Source organism: Echiichthys vipera (genome assembly GCF_963691815.1).
Source record: "Echiichthys vipera genome assembly, chromosome: 11".
In the NCBI taxonomy this organism is placed as follows: Eukaryota; Metazoa; Chordata; class Actinopteri; order Perciformes; family Trachinidae; genus Echiichthys; species Echiichthys vipera.
The window spans coordinates 21,916,479-21,932,955 of record NC_139836.1 but is presented as its reverse complement, the minus strand read 5'-3'; the positions used below and the strand labels follow the sequence as shown (position 1 = coordinate 21,932,955).

General features: G+C 38.0%; 1 protein-coding gene across 1 annotated transcript in view; it reads left to right on the top strand.

Annotated features, from left to right (window-relative positions):
* LOC310953421 (ryanodine receptor 2-like) overlaps nucleotides 1–9,782 on the top strand; it is a gene marked incomplete at both ends in the record, with an annotated part of 60,918 nt that extends 51,136 nt beyond the window's left edge. Inside the window, 11 exons of the mRNA XM_083922457.1 lie at nucleotides 128–258; nucleotides 475–517; nucleotides 2,437–2,573; nucleotides 3,307–3,367; nucleotides 3,727–3,873; nucleotides 4,091–4,225; nucleotides 5,337–5,493; nucleotides 5,726–5,790; nucleotides 7,521–7,621; nucleotides 8,720–8,771; nucleotides 9,687–9,782. Coding sequence (XP_083778583.1) covers nucleotides 128–258; nucleotides 475–517; nucleotides 2,437–2,573; nucleotides 3,307–3,367; nucleotides 3,727–3,873; nucleotides 4,091–4,225; nucleotides 5,337–5,493; nucleotides 5,726–5,790; nucleotides 7,521–7,621; nucleotides 8,720–8,771; nucleotides 9,687–9,782 — 1,125 coding nt within the window. The remainder of the gene's footprint in view (nucleotides 1–127; nucleotides 259–474; nucleotides 518–2,436; nucleotides 2,574–3,306; nucleotides 3,368–3,726; nucleotides 3,874–4,090; nucleotides 4,226–5,336; nucleotides 5,494–5,725; nucleotides 5,791–7,520; nucleotides 7,622–8,719; nucleotides 8,772–9,686) is intronic.
* Between the last annotated feature and the right edge of the window lie 6,695 nt (nucleotides 9,783–16,477).

The window sequence follows — 16,477 nt, the reverse complement described above, 5'->3', positions numbered from 1 at the left end:
CAGAAGAATTGTCAATTAAGCACATTGCTAACAAAAAATAGACATTTACTTTTACAGTTAAACTGGTGTTCAGAGATTTTAAGTTTTGTTCATTTAAAATGATCACTGTTGTATATTTGATTGTCAGGTACCATTGGTGATCTTCAAACGTGAGAAGGAAGTGGCACGAAGGCTCGAGTTTGATGGGCTGTATGTGACAGAGCAGCCCCCTGAGGAGGACATCAAAGGGCAATGGGACCGACTGGTCATTAATACGCCGTATGTTCATAGTCACATAATCAGCTGAGTTGATGTCATATTAACATCAAACATGTTTTATACTTTAAGTTTGAGAAACTTGCTGTTGGCAAATATTTATAGTCATGCTACAAGGTATGCAATAGAAATGTTTCACTTACAGTGATGTTTCAGTTATCCATGCATTTTATGTTTCTTTCATTTATTAATACTATTTTATACTATTTGTCTTTTCAGATCATTTCCTAGTAATTACTGGGATAAATTTGTGAAGAGAAAGGTAAGATCTTCAGAGGGCTGCAGCTTTGATTTTGCACAGCAAATATCATACATACTATTCCAAACGTGTTTATGGATGTGATTGTGTGCATTTTTCACCCAGTGACAGTTCATTAAACTAACTGAAATTAATGAGCCATTTAATGGCAGGTCTGATTATTCCCCTGTCAGTATCCACAACGATTTCATTGTCTCTAGAGACACTGCAACACTTTTAGCTTCCTCATTCAGATTTCCTGTCCTGTACCAGTATGAACATTATTCTTCGCTTTAAGAAAAGGTGATCTTAATGCACTTTTAATGCAATTCAATTTAAGACAGTAATGTAGATAATATACTGTAGGGAAAGAGAAATAGTCTGTACTAGGTTGTACTAATACAGATGCATTAAATCAGGAGAACCAGTCATAAATATATCCAAGTCTTCAAATAGCTGCAAAGATCCAGCTCTATTTTCTAAAAACTAGCAATTTCTGTTCAATCTTGATGTAAAATGATAAGACAATAGAGTGGCACTGTCTGTTTCATGGACTTTAAAGAAACACGAAAGAAGTGATGGCACTCACTGGCTTCTCAATTGCTCGTTTAAAGCCAGCTGGCCTGAGTGGGGCCTGATTCAAGCTCATGTGGGACAAGGAAGTGGGGACCACCACAGCTGTTTGTGATGGGCTGAGACTCCTGTTAATCAAGCAAACATGTTTTGAACTATACTTCTGTTTAAGCCAAAATATATATTACTTCAAAAAGAAAAAACTAAACGAAGATAACCAATATTAACTGTGAATATGGAAACAAATATATAAACAATTAGGAACATAAGTTAACATGCCCTGTCCCCTCAAAAGAAGAAACATGCTTGCTTGCTAGTCCTATTTTATACCAATCTAATTACTGTGTATCAATCACATAATTGTTTTAAGAAAAAATGTTTTATATTGTGACAAACATGTTTGAAAGTGGTAAAGTGCATTAGTAGCACAGCATCTGCACAAAGTTTTTCCCACTGGGGGGACCACTTGTCTATATTAGGCAGGTCTAGCACTAACACGTTGCATCATTTAAAATAAGATAGATGGTTTAATGCCTTCAAGTGCTTTTGCTTATCCCCTTTTTTGGAGGTTTTAGATATTGCTTACCATACATTGACATGCTAAGTACTAGACTTTATTTGGCTCATGTTTTCAGATAATAAATCAAGTGAAATAAAATTTCTTAGAGCCACGGCAACACAGAAGGGTGATATGTTGTCCATATACAACCTCTTAAGTTTTAGAAAATCTCATACTGTTTTCAGAAGTTCAATTGGTAAATAAGATAATTTATAATGCTTCTTTTCCACCAGCCGAACCTCTCAATCCACTGTAAAGTCAGACTTGTGTTTGTGAAAAAATTGGATATCAAGCAACCGGTCATGTCGACATTAATTTTGACTGTTTCAGAATTTAATTGTAGTGTTATAGTTGTGATTTCTTCTTTACACTGTGAACTTGTCATTTTGTAGTTTTTTTGTACAATAGTTTATGTGACTAACTACATATAATGGTGTTGCATGTACATGAATGTCTTAGTCTGGTGTCTGTTCTGTGTGTACCAGCCCATGGACTGCAGATGAAAATAGGTCATTCAATAGCTAAATCTGGCTTAAAACATTTTTTTCCAATTTTGAGATCCATGTTTTTACGCATGCTCCTTGTTTAATTACGGATAATAATAAGGTAAGGAAAATCCTTACTTCTTTTTTGTTCAGTAGCTGTCATTAACAGCACCATCTTTTCAGCAGAAGCTGCTGTCTCATTTTGGAACAGACTGCAAAAGAATTCAGTCCCTTACCTTTTGCTATCTCCTGCCATTCTTTATTCAAATGAGAAGACACAGAAGACACTATTGTTTGTATGTAAACCTGTCTTCTTGCTCCGTCAGGTGATGGATAAGTATGGTGATTTTTATGGCTTTGAGAAGATTAGTGAACTCCTTGGTCTGGACCGAGCTGCATTAGACTTCAGCTCTGAGAGAAAAGAAAGGAGGAGGCTCAAGAGAGACGCTGCCTGGGGTGTTCTGTGAGTACAAAAAAAAAAGTCCTTGCCATGTTGCATTCTTTAAAGACATCAGTGGGAAACTGCAGCAATCTAGTCTGTCCTTTATTCTGCATTGTATACAGTTTGTTTGACAAAAAATATAATTTGATAGTATACCATTTAAAAAACGTGTTTCTTCTTTTTGTTTGTCATACACTTCAGCATAACACAAGACAAGAGTCAGTATAGTATAATCATCTTTGTTATAAATGATAAATGATGATTGCCTTCGATAGCAATGCGGCAACCTTCTCTGGAGAATACCTGTATATTTGCATACAGGAAACCTGGTATTGCCATAAAAAGGAAAATGTTCAAAAAAGTTGATCGACACAGCGCTTTATCTAATGCGATTTACTGTGAAGGTGTATGGAACTCTTAAATGACCCTTCTGGTGAAAATGATCACTGGTCTTGTTACATCTTCAAATAAAATTGTAGATGATTGGATTGCTGCTGTCATTTCCCTAATACTGTGTACATTTTTGTGTATGTGCGTGCATGTTACCTAACAGGGGTGGCCGGACAAAAAGAAGGTCCTGGAACATTATGTTGTACTTGTGGAGGAACAGGACATTCTGAAAAGAAGCCACATGACAGACATCCTCTTTTAGAAAAGACACTGTAGCAGCAAGGGTCTGATTTTAGCAATGGGCATTTTGGCCTTATTTTCCAGGTTCTTACCATCATATGTGTGATGATCCTATTTATTTCAGATTCAGCTCCATTGACATGAAGTACCAGGTCTGGAAACTAGGAGTTGTGTTCACTGATAATGTAAGTTCAGTGTTGTGTCTAATGTTTTATGGCTTTTCTTAGTTTGTTTGTGAGTGCCCTCTTGTTCCTACAAAGCCAAGATAAAGGTGTCACTTCCCGCAGTTTATTTGCACAGATAATGTAAAATGACAGCAGCGTGTGTAAAACATCATATATTTTATGGCTTATCCCTCATTGATTAAATCACTTGTTCTACTGTACTAAGATTTTGTTTGATACGATTGCACGTGCTGCAGAAATGACGGTGGTAATATCCTGTGATTCTGCCTTATCTAAAATACACATGTGTCTCTCTATCGGTCCTGGTAATCTATATTGCCTTTTTTTATGTGTGTATGTCATTGTGTGTGTGCTCACAGTCCTTCTTGTACTTGGCCTGGTACATGGCCATGTCGGTTCTGGGACATTTTAACAAATTCTTCTTTGCTGCCCACCTCTTGGACATCGCCATGGGCTTTAAGACACTTCGTACCATCCTTTCCTCTGTCACGCATAATGGGAAACAGGTGTGTGCATGCATGTGTGTGTGCGTGTGTGTGTGTGTCTTTCTGTCTTTAATTCTCTGTCCATCTGTCCTAGTGTGTGCTCACATGTGCAGTTTGCATGCATGTGATGTTTGCTTTTTACGCTGTATGGTTATATTGGCTGCTTTTCTAAGATGAAGAAGCGTATTAAAGCCCATCTGCCTCTGTCTATCCCTTTGTAATTATGTGTGTCTGTTAGTTGGTCCTCACCGTGGGCCTGTTAGCGGTTGTGGTGTATCTCTACACTGTGGTGGCCTTCAACTTCTTCAGGAAGTTTTACAACAAGAGTGAAGACAAGGACATCCGAGACATGAAGTGCAATGACATGCTTACTGTGAGTTAAGTGTGCATATTACATTAAACACACGCACACACACACACACATACACAAACACACACACACACACACACACACACATACACACACACACACACACACACACACACACACACACAGGAGTCTCTCCACATATATATTCCTATCCTCGCTATCGCTCTGTTTATCTTTCTAACACAAACAGAGCCACACACTTGAATTTCTAACTCCTCAGATAGAGAAGGGTGGAGGAGGATTTTGACAGTGATCCCAATTGTTGAAGTAAGAACAGCCTCTTGTCTTAGTCCTACTACTTTTCCATAAAATGATGGACACATGGATAGAAAACAGTCCCTCAAGCCTCAGCAGAGCTCTTTGTTTTGCTATTCACAACATTAACACCTCACCGCCTGGTCTATTCTAATATGAACTCCACTGTCACTCACATAAGCGATTGCATTTGAATAAAACCCTGCTATTATATGAGACAGGGGATACATTAAATCCTCTGTCACACTCGCTGTGTTATTATTTATGCTGGAATTTTTGCAGCACTTTAGCAACAGTGATTTTTTTATCCCTTTTCCATCATTACAACAACATTTTTTAGGCAAATGTTTATGAATCTGAGGAAATATTACTCACTTGGTTCCCTCTGAACAAAAAAAAGTGCCAGTTTTTTAGATTTTATTTTGTTTTTGTTTAAGAAATTTCATCTTCGTTGGATGAAAGCACAGTAGGTTTCTTGCTAGAGAACTACAATTTTAATTCCTCTTGTCTCATATTCTTGATGAACTCCTCGTAGGGGAATACTGTCTATCTATTTTTCTATTCTGTGAAATTGTTAAAAATAATATCTGCCTCTTTAAATACATACCCTAAAGCAACTAGCATTGAGACAGGCATGAAAATTAGTTGAATAAAGTCTCATTATGTTTTGCAGCCTGAATTCTGGAGAAACAAAACTGTAGTCCTACTTAGATACTTTACATTTTCTTCCCTTACCTCACTTGTCAAACAGCAGCCTTTTTCTCTTGCTGTCTGCTGTTTCAATAGTGTGAGGAAAAAGTTTTCTCTTTCGAAAGTGGAAAGCATGGTACACAATAAACGAAAATGTATTTTCTGTCAGTGCTACATGTTCCACATGTATGTGGGAGTGCGTGCGGGCGGGGGCATCGGGGATGAGATCGACGACCCTGCTGGAGACGAGTTTGAGGTGGAACGCATTGTCTTCGACATCACGTTTTTCTTCTTCGTCATTGTCATTCTCCTGGCAATCATCCAGGGTGAGTCATACACACCAACATCAACATATATTCCACATGTTTTTACCATGATGCACACAGTACATTTTATTATTTATTATTTACTCACCCTGTATCACCTCACCACAAAGTATCTGTTTATTCCACTAAGTCCTTAAGTTTCACTGACATCTGTCATTCAGAGATAAGCACAGCTGTGCACATGTGTACAAACAGATTCGCAATTCACACAGTTGTATCCTTTTCTTTCAAGGCTTGATAATTGATGCCTTTGGGGAGCTTCGTGACCAGCAGGAGCAGGTGAAAGAGGATATGGAGGTGAGATTTAACACAAACACACAAACACTCTCTTGTATGCACACGTTTGGACACAGATTGACTACATATCAGAAGTGCACTTGCCTGAGTACATGTTACGTGGTATTGAGGTTGTACAGTATGTAGTTCTGAAGTTTTGATAAGAAGAAAAATCACTTGCTGTTTTTTCTGTTGACCTTTAATGGTTATTTACTCAGAACTATCAGCCTCTAAGGCTTGTTTCACTCTTGTCAACCTGCTTGCACACTGACACAAGTGTAGTTTTGTTGGAGGCTGTAAGATTAATTGGAGCTTGGCAAGTGAGGGCTGGATGAAGTACAATGTGTTTCTTTTTAATTACGATTCCTCAAAGTTCAACCGAGTTAAATGTAAAGCTTGTTTTATTGGAGCCTGAGGAGAAGCTTTATTGGCCAGGTAGCCACAGGGCATATATCCCTCTATGGTATGTCGTCAATGCATGGTTTGAAATTAGCCCCCGCCAAATGCAGGTCAATTGTTGGCAGTGGTTTGTAAAATCGTCAGGCCATTAGCCCCTTTGGCTGACAGAGATAACGCACAACAGAAAAACAGCTTTTGTAAGATAAGCATATGATTTGATCGAGCTACACATCACAAAGTCGCTTGCAACAGTATAAAAGCAACACTATTGGCCAAGGGACCATTTTGGTTGACAGTGACTCTCCACCCCCACCTACTTGTGTGCATCTGAAGGAAAAAACAAACAAATCTGCATATTTCTGGCGGTAGCATGCAGCTAACATTATCTTACTGGTAGCTCTCAGGCTAACAGAAACTCAATTTCTTGTTGTAAAGTACTCCTCGCTGTGAATTTATCATGAATGTAATGATTTTTTTGGCTAACTTGAACATTGAATGACATTTTTACAGTAAATGATGTTCTCAACTATCAAAATGTTATTTATTTAGTGCATAGCTTTTAAAAGTGGCAGGTAAAGTTGTCTTAGTGGCAGTGAAAAAAGTGAATGTCAGACCCTGCGGCTGCAGCGGGTGTGATCAGAATCCTACCAAAGCAGACTCTGCAGGTAGAACAAGTAAGGTTACAAGATTCTTAATTATCAGGCTGACAATCGGCAACAGGTGATTAGACCAGGCAAACAAGTGTCAGGATCTGCGAATGTACATTCACATGGAAAAACACAAGACACGGAAAACAGCAGAGAGTTGTTGTGCATTTGACTGCAACACACTGTTTTCAAAGAAGCAAGCAGGGGCTGTGATTATGAGCAGTATTATATTTGTACTATATAGCGCAGTCTTGTCATTTTTTAGTATTGTATGCTTTAATGCATTCATGTAGTTTCTTTCCCACTGTGTGTGTATAAAAATAAATAACACAAATTATTGTTTTCCCAGACATTGAAGGCCTGGATAAAGCCGCTGTGAAAATTTGTGGCAATGCTTTATTTAGGCACAATTTGCTCTGCTGCAGACGGTAACGATAAGTCTGCTTTAGTACTTCCATACTCCCATAATTTGTAGCACCAAATGGGAAGGGAAAAATATTGCATTAACCCCCCCAAAAAAATCCTGTCTTCATATTGGTGTAATATTGTTGTGCTAGCAGACTAAATGCCATTTGAGTCACAGAGCACTCAAACGAAAGGCCTCTGATCTTGTGTGGATCTAAATTTTTTTTGTCTAATATACTCGTATGTTTGCCAAAGCCTGTTTCATGAATCATTACATGTCTAACTTCTTTCCTCCTGCAGACCAAATGTTTTATATGTGGAATAGGAAGTGAATACTTTGATACCGTCCCTCATGGCTTTGAGACTCACACTCTACAGGAGCACAACTTGGCCAACTACCTGTGAGTTGATTTATTGCTCACTACTTTCATGCCTATGTCTGCCAACGTCTCAACCTAATAATTTTAACAAATACTAAAACTCACAACTTGATATGTTGTCACTAAAAAGGCACCTAACCTTTATGGGGAACATAAAAATAAACTACACTTCCATCAGTGTTCTTATCGGTTATTCATTTATCCACTTGGCTGTCAGCATTAAAGCAACTGGTCCAATATTTATGAAACTTGGACAGGTGTATGTTGGATGGGTCATCAAAGAACCCTTTAAATGATGGAGAGGATCAGCATGACAGGACTGATACACATATGATTTTTCACTTTTGTGAATTTTGACAGATAGGACATGACCTTGGCAAAGAGGTCTGTGCTCTCTGAGCGCCTTTCTAGTTCTGTTTTACATTAGCTGTTTCAACTGTTCTTGATGTAAAATACAACTGCATGTGTTATGTTAACCTTTTACAATAGAGCCCTCAGCATTTACATTTATAATTCAGATTCAAACCACTGTCTTGTTTCACATGAATCAATTATTGACTTATATGAGTATCAGATTGATAACACCACAAACCACACAAACATCCACTCATCATCTGTGTGGATTCACAGTTTATCACTGAGTTAATAAACCCTTTTTTCACTATGTGGATGGTTAAAAACAGTTATTTGGAAGACGTTGCACTATGCACATTGTGTTGCCACATCAGTAAATGCCATTGGCAAGAGCTTATTGAACCTAATAAGTATGATTTCTCAATGCGTTTGTATCCTCCCACAGAACGACTCTTCTCTGCTCATGTCTATGCATCTATGGTGTTCACTCATGCAACATCTAAAGCTTACCTGATAAAGGTCCCTAGACTGAATTGTCATAATCAGTTGCTTTGTTCTTCTTGTCAATCATCAAATATTTATATTTAAGTTTTAAAGTAACTAATCTGATTTAATCTATTTTTGTATTTACACCTGAAACACCTAACAACTGTTATATGATCAGCACAATCCGTGAATTTGCACGAACTAAATTTAATGCTACAACTTTCTATGAGTGGGAGGTGTAAGAGTTGCTACATAAATTCCTCCTCTGTGTCCTTACAGATTTTTTCTGATGTACCTTATTAACAAGGATGAAACTGAACACACGGGGCAGGTACAATAGTTATCTCTTCTGATTATGCATGATGGAATTGAAGTGAGAATAAGATTTGCACTTTTAAAGCTCTTAAAACAATACTACTGTCACTGCCAAATGTTACATTCTTAATATATCCTTCCACAACGGATCCTCCATGTCTCAGTGGCCTATTTATTCCATCCTATGCCATGGTAATGACAAAGCTGTAGTGTAACCTTTTCAACTAAGACAGAATCTGTATTCAGTCTGTCTCTCAAAAACCCTATCAGCCCTGGCACACACACTTTATGATAATGTTCATGCTAGGTATACCCCTTTATGATTATAATTTCTCTTTTTACTCATAAGCCATTGCAGTATTTCTGCAATAAATCTGAAGTGAAGTAGTTTTAAATCGCAAGTATTTTAATTTGCTTGTCATATCTTTTCATTATAACAAATTTTGGATTACTTGTTTTCATAGAGAAGAAAAGACAAGTCCTTTTCTGTAAAGAGTTGCAGCTTTTTCCTTTTGTATCTCTAATAAATCCATTCTTATTTGGAATAATTTGGATTTATCTTTGTGGCACATAATGCATTTTGAATGTGATTGCTGCAGAAAATATGACATTCTTTTTATCAGCCAACATTTTGGAGAATTGGATGCTATTTCAGTATAGTGTTTGGTTCAAGAACTCAGATCTACAGAAATAAATACACCGGATATACTGTGTGTATTCTTTCAGTGTGGTGTTTTTCTCAGGTGTAGATTAAAGCGGAGCTGCTAGGTGGAATGTGGAAAATCTCTCTCCGTCAGGCAGACAATGTTGGAAGAGCTTATATTTGAACTAGAATTTTTGTGGATACTGTTAAGATTATTTCAATAAAGAAGGAATATGTTTGCGTTGTTAATGATATAAAAATATATTACCACTATGTTGTCTTTGCCAGGAATCCTATGTGTGGAAAATGTACCAGGAGCGTTGCTGGGAATTCTTCCCTGTGGGAGACTGTTTTCGTAAGCAATATGAGGATCAACTGGGATGAAAGGAAATCTAATAGATCTAAAGACTTCCTAGATAAGGGCATCACGTTGAACCCATCTGGATTGATGCCCTTGGACTCACTGAATTACCTTGAATTATGTGTGCGCACTATTGATTTTGGAGTGATTTTCCCACAAAGTATACATACTTTTTATCTATGCACAGCAGTATTTCTAAATAATTGTATTGGGTAAATGATTTGGAAACTAAAGAATTAGGACCACTCGATGTCTAGATTATAAATGAATATGCTGTTTGTTTTTAGTTTCATGTCAGTAGTTACTTAAGTACACGACAAAACTATTCATAGTAATGTGACAGTTTACTGGTTTTTACATAATTTTCTCAAGCAGTCAAAGCTGGCAATTCAAATTTTGTTGTCAGTCTGCATTTGCCTCTGTAAAGCTCCTGATTTGTGAATGAAGTGATTTGTCTTTCTAATCACAGCCTCCCATCCCTTTCCCTGTGTGACATGCAGATAATCACTCTCCCTCTGGCATTTGTTCTTTTTACCCTCCTCTTCCCGCTTTCTCCACACTCCCTTCTTGTCTGCTGTGCTCATCTCTCCAGGATAGTTCTCCTCCTCCTATCCTACTTATGCTCTTTTTTTCCCTTTCCTTGTGCTCTCCTCTCATCCATCATTTTCTCTTCTTTTTCCTTCTCATTATCAGCCACTATGTAGCATGCCAGCAGGTCTCACAGTGCTCAGGTCAAAATATTGCCATGGAAGTGGATCACCAAGCTTAACGACACGGTTGACTGCTGTCTCCAATGGACAAGAAAGTCTTAGGGGAATCCCCGGGTATAACTCATTGACTAAAGAAGCGTGACTACTTTTGTTGAACCGGTAACCAGTGTACGCATAGCTTAACAGCAGGCTGACAGGCGTGGGAGGGCCACCTACAGATATTGTCCTCATTATGCAAAGGTCGAACACTGGACCTACAAAAAGTCTGCTACTGATAAGTATTCATGTTGCTTTTGAGTCATGACTTGTAAGCATGGTTAAGACTTATCTGAGGATCACAACAAAGGGTTTTCAGGTAAAAGATGAGGAATTCTTGCCTTTTATTCTGATAAATTAAAAAGCTTTGGATTATATTCTTTGCATAAACAGAATTCTTACTAAGCAATTTGGCTAATGCAATAATCACAATCAGGCTAAAGGAATGTAAAATTGCTTCTATCTAAATTAGTAAAATTGGGGGACCTTGATTATGGTGCTTTGACCATTTAAGCCAAGAACACTCGCTCAAATTCAAAACACCATCACTAACGCCGGGTGATTTTTTACCCCAGATAATACACCCAAAAAATTGTACTTGTCATCAAAATATATCAAAACATGACAATACATGACAAATTTGAGTAGTGTTCATTTATTTTAAACTGTCCTGTCTAACAAAATTAAAGAAATGCATCATGAGTGGACCATATAAAAATGCTCCAAAATTACTGGAAAATTAGGAATTCCTAAAAAAAACAAAACAAATAATGAAGATGGAAACTTGTTTTTTGGTCCACCCATTTCTGGTGAAGGCTCAGTGTCCTTGGCCCACAAATAACACTTTCCCTGGGTAGAATCCAACAAGAATTGACTTTACCTTCAGTCACTATTGCTGGGTGAAAATCACCCAAACATGTGCCTGCAGGAAAAGTGTGTTTTGATTAGGAAGACACCCATGCCATCAAAGATTTGAAAAAAAACAATGCTGAAGCTACACACACTCATAAACGCAGCAGAATGAAAATCACATACATTTATTTGCTCGGGTGAAAACCACCCGGCAATAGTGGTATGAATTGTTAACATGAGGACGACTTGATTCAATTGTTGATTTATGATGAGTGAGAGACATAACAGAGATGCTTTAGGGGCCCTCAGAACATATTTTCTCAATTCGCTTTGTGCTGATGGATGGGGTCCGAAATGATCATCACTTTTCCATGAACATGACTATTCCACGTTACAGATTTGCGTTTGTGTTTTTGTCTTTACTCTTCTTGCTTGTGTTAAGTGGGCCGAGTTGCAAGATGACGATGATGATGATGATGATGATGTCATATTCCCATGCACCAATCAGGATTTAAATTTCATGGTTGGTAACGAATTTGAAAATCAGGCTCCAGGTTTGAATGGATTCAAGAGGAATAAACCTATTGCAGACCTATTTTGACCATCCTCATATTGGAATCTAGGAGGAGTGTGACTGGATTGGGGATTGTGACATGATGCATGCAATTTTAGATTCTTAAGTTGTTCTCAAATACAGTATGTTATTCAATCATTTATTCTACCGGTTTAGCAACAGTAATATACTGTAGACATTTGTGAGTCCGACTTCACAATGATATGTCACGTTCCTCTTCGCCAGTTGTTAATGATGTCACAGTATTAGTACCCAAGGGTAAATTTGTTGCGCAGACAGGAGAGCAAGCATTCCAAGGTTAAATCAAAACATCACAGCAATACAAAGTCAGAGGACATGAAAAGAAGTGTCATCACCGTAACAAAAATAGTCTCTAGTATAACAACTCCGAACAAAGTCATGACAAAGTGCTTCTACATGCCCACCTACTCACTCAAAGGCTTAAGGTGTCATGCATGGGTGAAGTGCGTCACCTCGTGCTAGTGTTATGTGTTTATTTGTATGGTCTAAAGTTACAAGGACAGTGGACATTAATAGACATTCCTGTAAATGAGTCAGTTTAGCCATCTTAGCTCATTTTCAACTGCAGTCCCTGGGCAGGTGTGATGACAGCTACAAAAGACATAAAATGCATTAAACCAAAGCACATTTCACAAGAACACAAAGTACTTTAAAACAAGGACAAAGGTACATAACATTTTTTAAAGTTACTGAGTATGGTCGCAGACTTGATTGTCTTTTAACCATGATTTTTAAATGACTTTTTAATGAAGGATATGTCAGTCTCTGCTGACTGTTGGCAGACGGTCTCAATGGTGATCAGTGTTTGGCTTCCTGCCGAGTACCTTATGAGTCTGGTGGCTTAAGTTCGACTATGTAGGATTGAGTTTGTTTCCCAAGTTATTAGAAGTGATATACATTATGCAATGGCCTATATTGAACAAACTGAGTTAACCACAGTATATTTGAGGTTTAAATACCAGTTAACTTTCATATTATTTTGACAATATTGTTATTTCTTTTTAAATTGAGTAGTGAGCTTATAAAAGGGAGGGGAAGGAGGTAAAAATACACGCAAGGAAGGTTGAATACAGCACCATTAAGCTTTTTTCTTACTGTACTAGTATTTTATACTTCTTCTATAATAAGAGAACGTTAAAGAACATTTTCCTGTTGAAGATTCATAGGGATCCATAGCTGCTTACTCTGGAGCTACTATAGACTAAAGTCAGGTTGATCATTTGCCATATCTGCTTTAGTCCAGAGGTTGAGGAATGGGGGTAAACCTCTCATCAAAAGCCAATTTCATTTGGAATTTTATCCCAGTCTGGTGTGTATAAAAATCAATCATACCGTCATAACACCAAACCCACAGACATCCAACCCCTCTCTATAATAGTTCTCTCACGCCACACATCTGTAGGAGACACACAGTACGATTTCAGATGTAGCCTTTCACCAGTTGCTTAACTGAACACCATTTATTTGAAGCAGGGCAGCCAACTCCTGACAAAAGCAGCCCAAATCAAATATATCAACTATTTAGTGGGTAATTGCCACATCCGCACAATCAAAAGATATTGTGTGTAAGATGGATGTCCAATTGTAGTCGCCAAACTACTGCTCTGTTCTTCATAACCTTTCCATCCTGTGGTAGAGTATACTGAGGCCAGGAGGTCTGGATGTATTTGAGATTGTGGAGCATAATTTACAGTGTCTGCTGGAAGTATTAAAAGCAGTATTAGAACAGGACGGTAGCAGGTCATCACAGATCGGGTCTCTCATGTCTAAGAAAAAAATATTGCACCTGATTTCTAAGTTTCCTCTGTAAAGCAAGTGATAAAACATATTTTTGAACTGGCATTGCAGCTGATGTGTTTCAGGCTCAACAATCAGCTTACTCTGTCAATGCACCTTACCACTGTCACTATTAAGTTAACCGCCTCTTCCCTCAGTCAGAACCTTCCAACAACAACTACCCCGGAGGACATACTGATATTAAACACTTGCACATAGTTGTCTAAGATTTATTTGACATGCCCAAGGGCAAGTCATTTCTCTGCCACAACAGAACTTGCTTCTTTGAAAGTGCAAACCTCAAATAAATCCAGGGTAAGCAAGCAGTTATGACCTGGAGTATTTAAGTTACACACTGAAAACAGACCAGAAAACTGTAAACTAATAAATATACCAACAGTAAGCAAGACTGTGTAGGTGTTTTTTGTTAAGTATAAGTTGTTATACTGTAGCCTACCATTACAACAGAATGAGAGACATTAGGAGAAGTGTGCTGTGTGACAACATGTGCCGGTATTCCCAAGGTCACTGCTGCTAATGTCTTTAGAGGTTTTATCTTAGCCAACAGTGGACAAACGTCTACAGATGCTTTTCAGCCTTTTATCCATCCAAAATATGCAGAGCTGCACAGAAGTGAATATCTCTTCACATCGAGTTACCAATGTCTTTCTGCATAATCAGATATGATACATACCTTAGTGCAGAGTGCACTGGTGTCATACAGCCCATCACAAAAAGCCAGTGGGCGTGTCAGTCGCATGGAAATAATATAAACTAATCTGAGCCTGCAACACTCAAGCAAAATGTATGCAGTGACAAATGGGCCAAGCCATGTTTCTCATAGTCTTCAATGGGAAATCAATGAGCTATGGATCCGTCATGCATAGCCTTTAGGTTTGCATTATTTAAAGACATGCTGGTAATGTGCACTGTGTGTGTGTGGTGGTGGTGGTGGGGAATTATGCATGGCAGATGGTTTCGGTTACAGCTGTATGAGGGCATAGTATAAATGATTATGGATATGGAGGCATGTGGCTGAATCATTCTGAATATTGCTTCAGATACTTGCGGTTGTTTGGGAGATATTACCTCTGCACCCAAATATATCATGGAAATGTAACCTGACTTGTAAATCAATAAAAGATGACAAGGGGGGAGAGAGGGTACAGCTGTGAATTTGCTCATACCTAAGGCCAAGTATGCTGAATTTAATATGAGCAGTGGCTCCTTTTTGTTACTGCCTCTGATTATACTTTCTAAGCTCTTGTCTGTCTCAAAGTATGGCTGACATTTCTACACATAAATTCTGCATTCTGAGTCTGTTATAGTCATTTATTGATTTATTTTAACACTTAGCAGTGCTGGGCACAGTCCTTTTTTGCATGCCTGTTTTTGCGGTCTCAGTGTTATTAATTTTGTTGATTTAGACTGCTGGCACTTAACATGCTGCTTATGCTTCAGTAGAAAAGGACATATTTGGTGATATGAACAATTCCATCCTCTCTTGTACATAGTATGAGTACTGTGTGTATTTATGGGCTTCTTTTAAGATTAAACATAAGCAGTGTTCTATTTTTCATCCATGTTGTCATCCCCAAGCACTCTTTCCAAAGTAATTTTTCTTTGTTTAGTTTCTTTCCTAGTCTCACTGACCTGTCAGGAAATCACTTGACGCCTGTCTGCTTTTGTTTAGCATTAAAGGGCTTCTTAGGGTGAGACACAGGTAGTCTTGGTTGTGCATTTGAAAAAAGCCAAGCTCTTCTTAAAGTCAGAAATGTTTCTCCAGGGACAGGGACTCAGACATTGCTGGTATTTACAGAAGCAGCATTTTTTTTTAGATACTTAGTTAGAACATAACCTTTTGTTCCTCACAATTTCCACAAATTTCACTTATGCAATAAGCAGTTTGTACTGACCTTATTGTTTTATTGTTCATACTATATGTAATTCACAATATCTTGAGTGTACCAGAAATACTTTCCCCTTCAGTAGATGAAATCATTAGTCATTTCATCAGGACAGCCTCTGAATTGAAAAGTGCTGCAACCAAACACAGCTCCGTGATGCATGTTGGTCCACTGTGGGTACATTGATTAAATGATGGGCAACCAACAGCAGGCTGCCAAACTCGAACCATACAAACTTGTATTTTCCTGCGACATCAAACTTGGTCGCTACTGTCAGGTAATGCAAACCATGAAATGTTTTGGTCAAACTGATATGAGGGCGCCCGAAACCAGTTATCTTTGTAAATAAAATGAAAAACACAACTCTATCAGGACAGTCATGCAAAATAGATTATCATGGGGGATTGTCAGTTCATGCAGTCATGGCGAGCATCTTAAAAAGTAATTGAATACAACTTTTTTTAATCCCTCAACAGGAAGTAACAAGCAAGCAGTCTTTCACAAGCTTGGCAATGAAATCCTGTTGTGATTTTGGTAGATAAGCACCTGCAAAAACTACTTTATATGAATACTTTATAAGAATGATTTCCTCTTTTGCTCTCATGCAACTCTCTTAATCCTTTTGTCGGCTTTGGATAATTATTAAACCGCTATTTATTTTTACTGTAGAATTACTTAAATTGGCCGAGAACCACATCAAAGCCTTAGAAGGCATCGCAAAAATGGAGCTTGAAATCCTGTTGCACCCTTTCCGTACAACTTCCAACTTAGATATGCTGTCATGTCATCCAAAAGTAAAGGTTAAAATAATATGTGAAATAACAAGACCTAGCAAGGTCAGA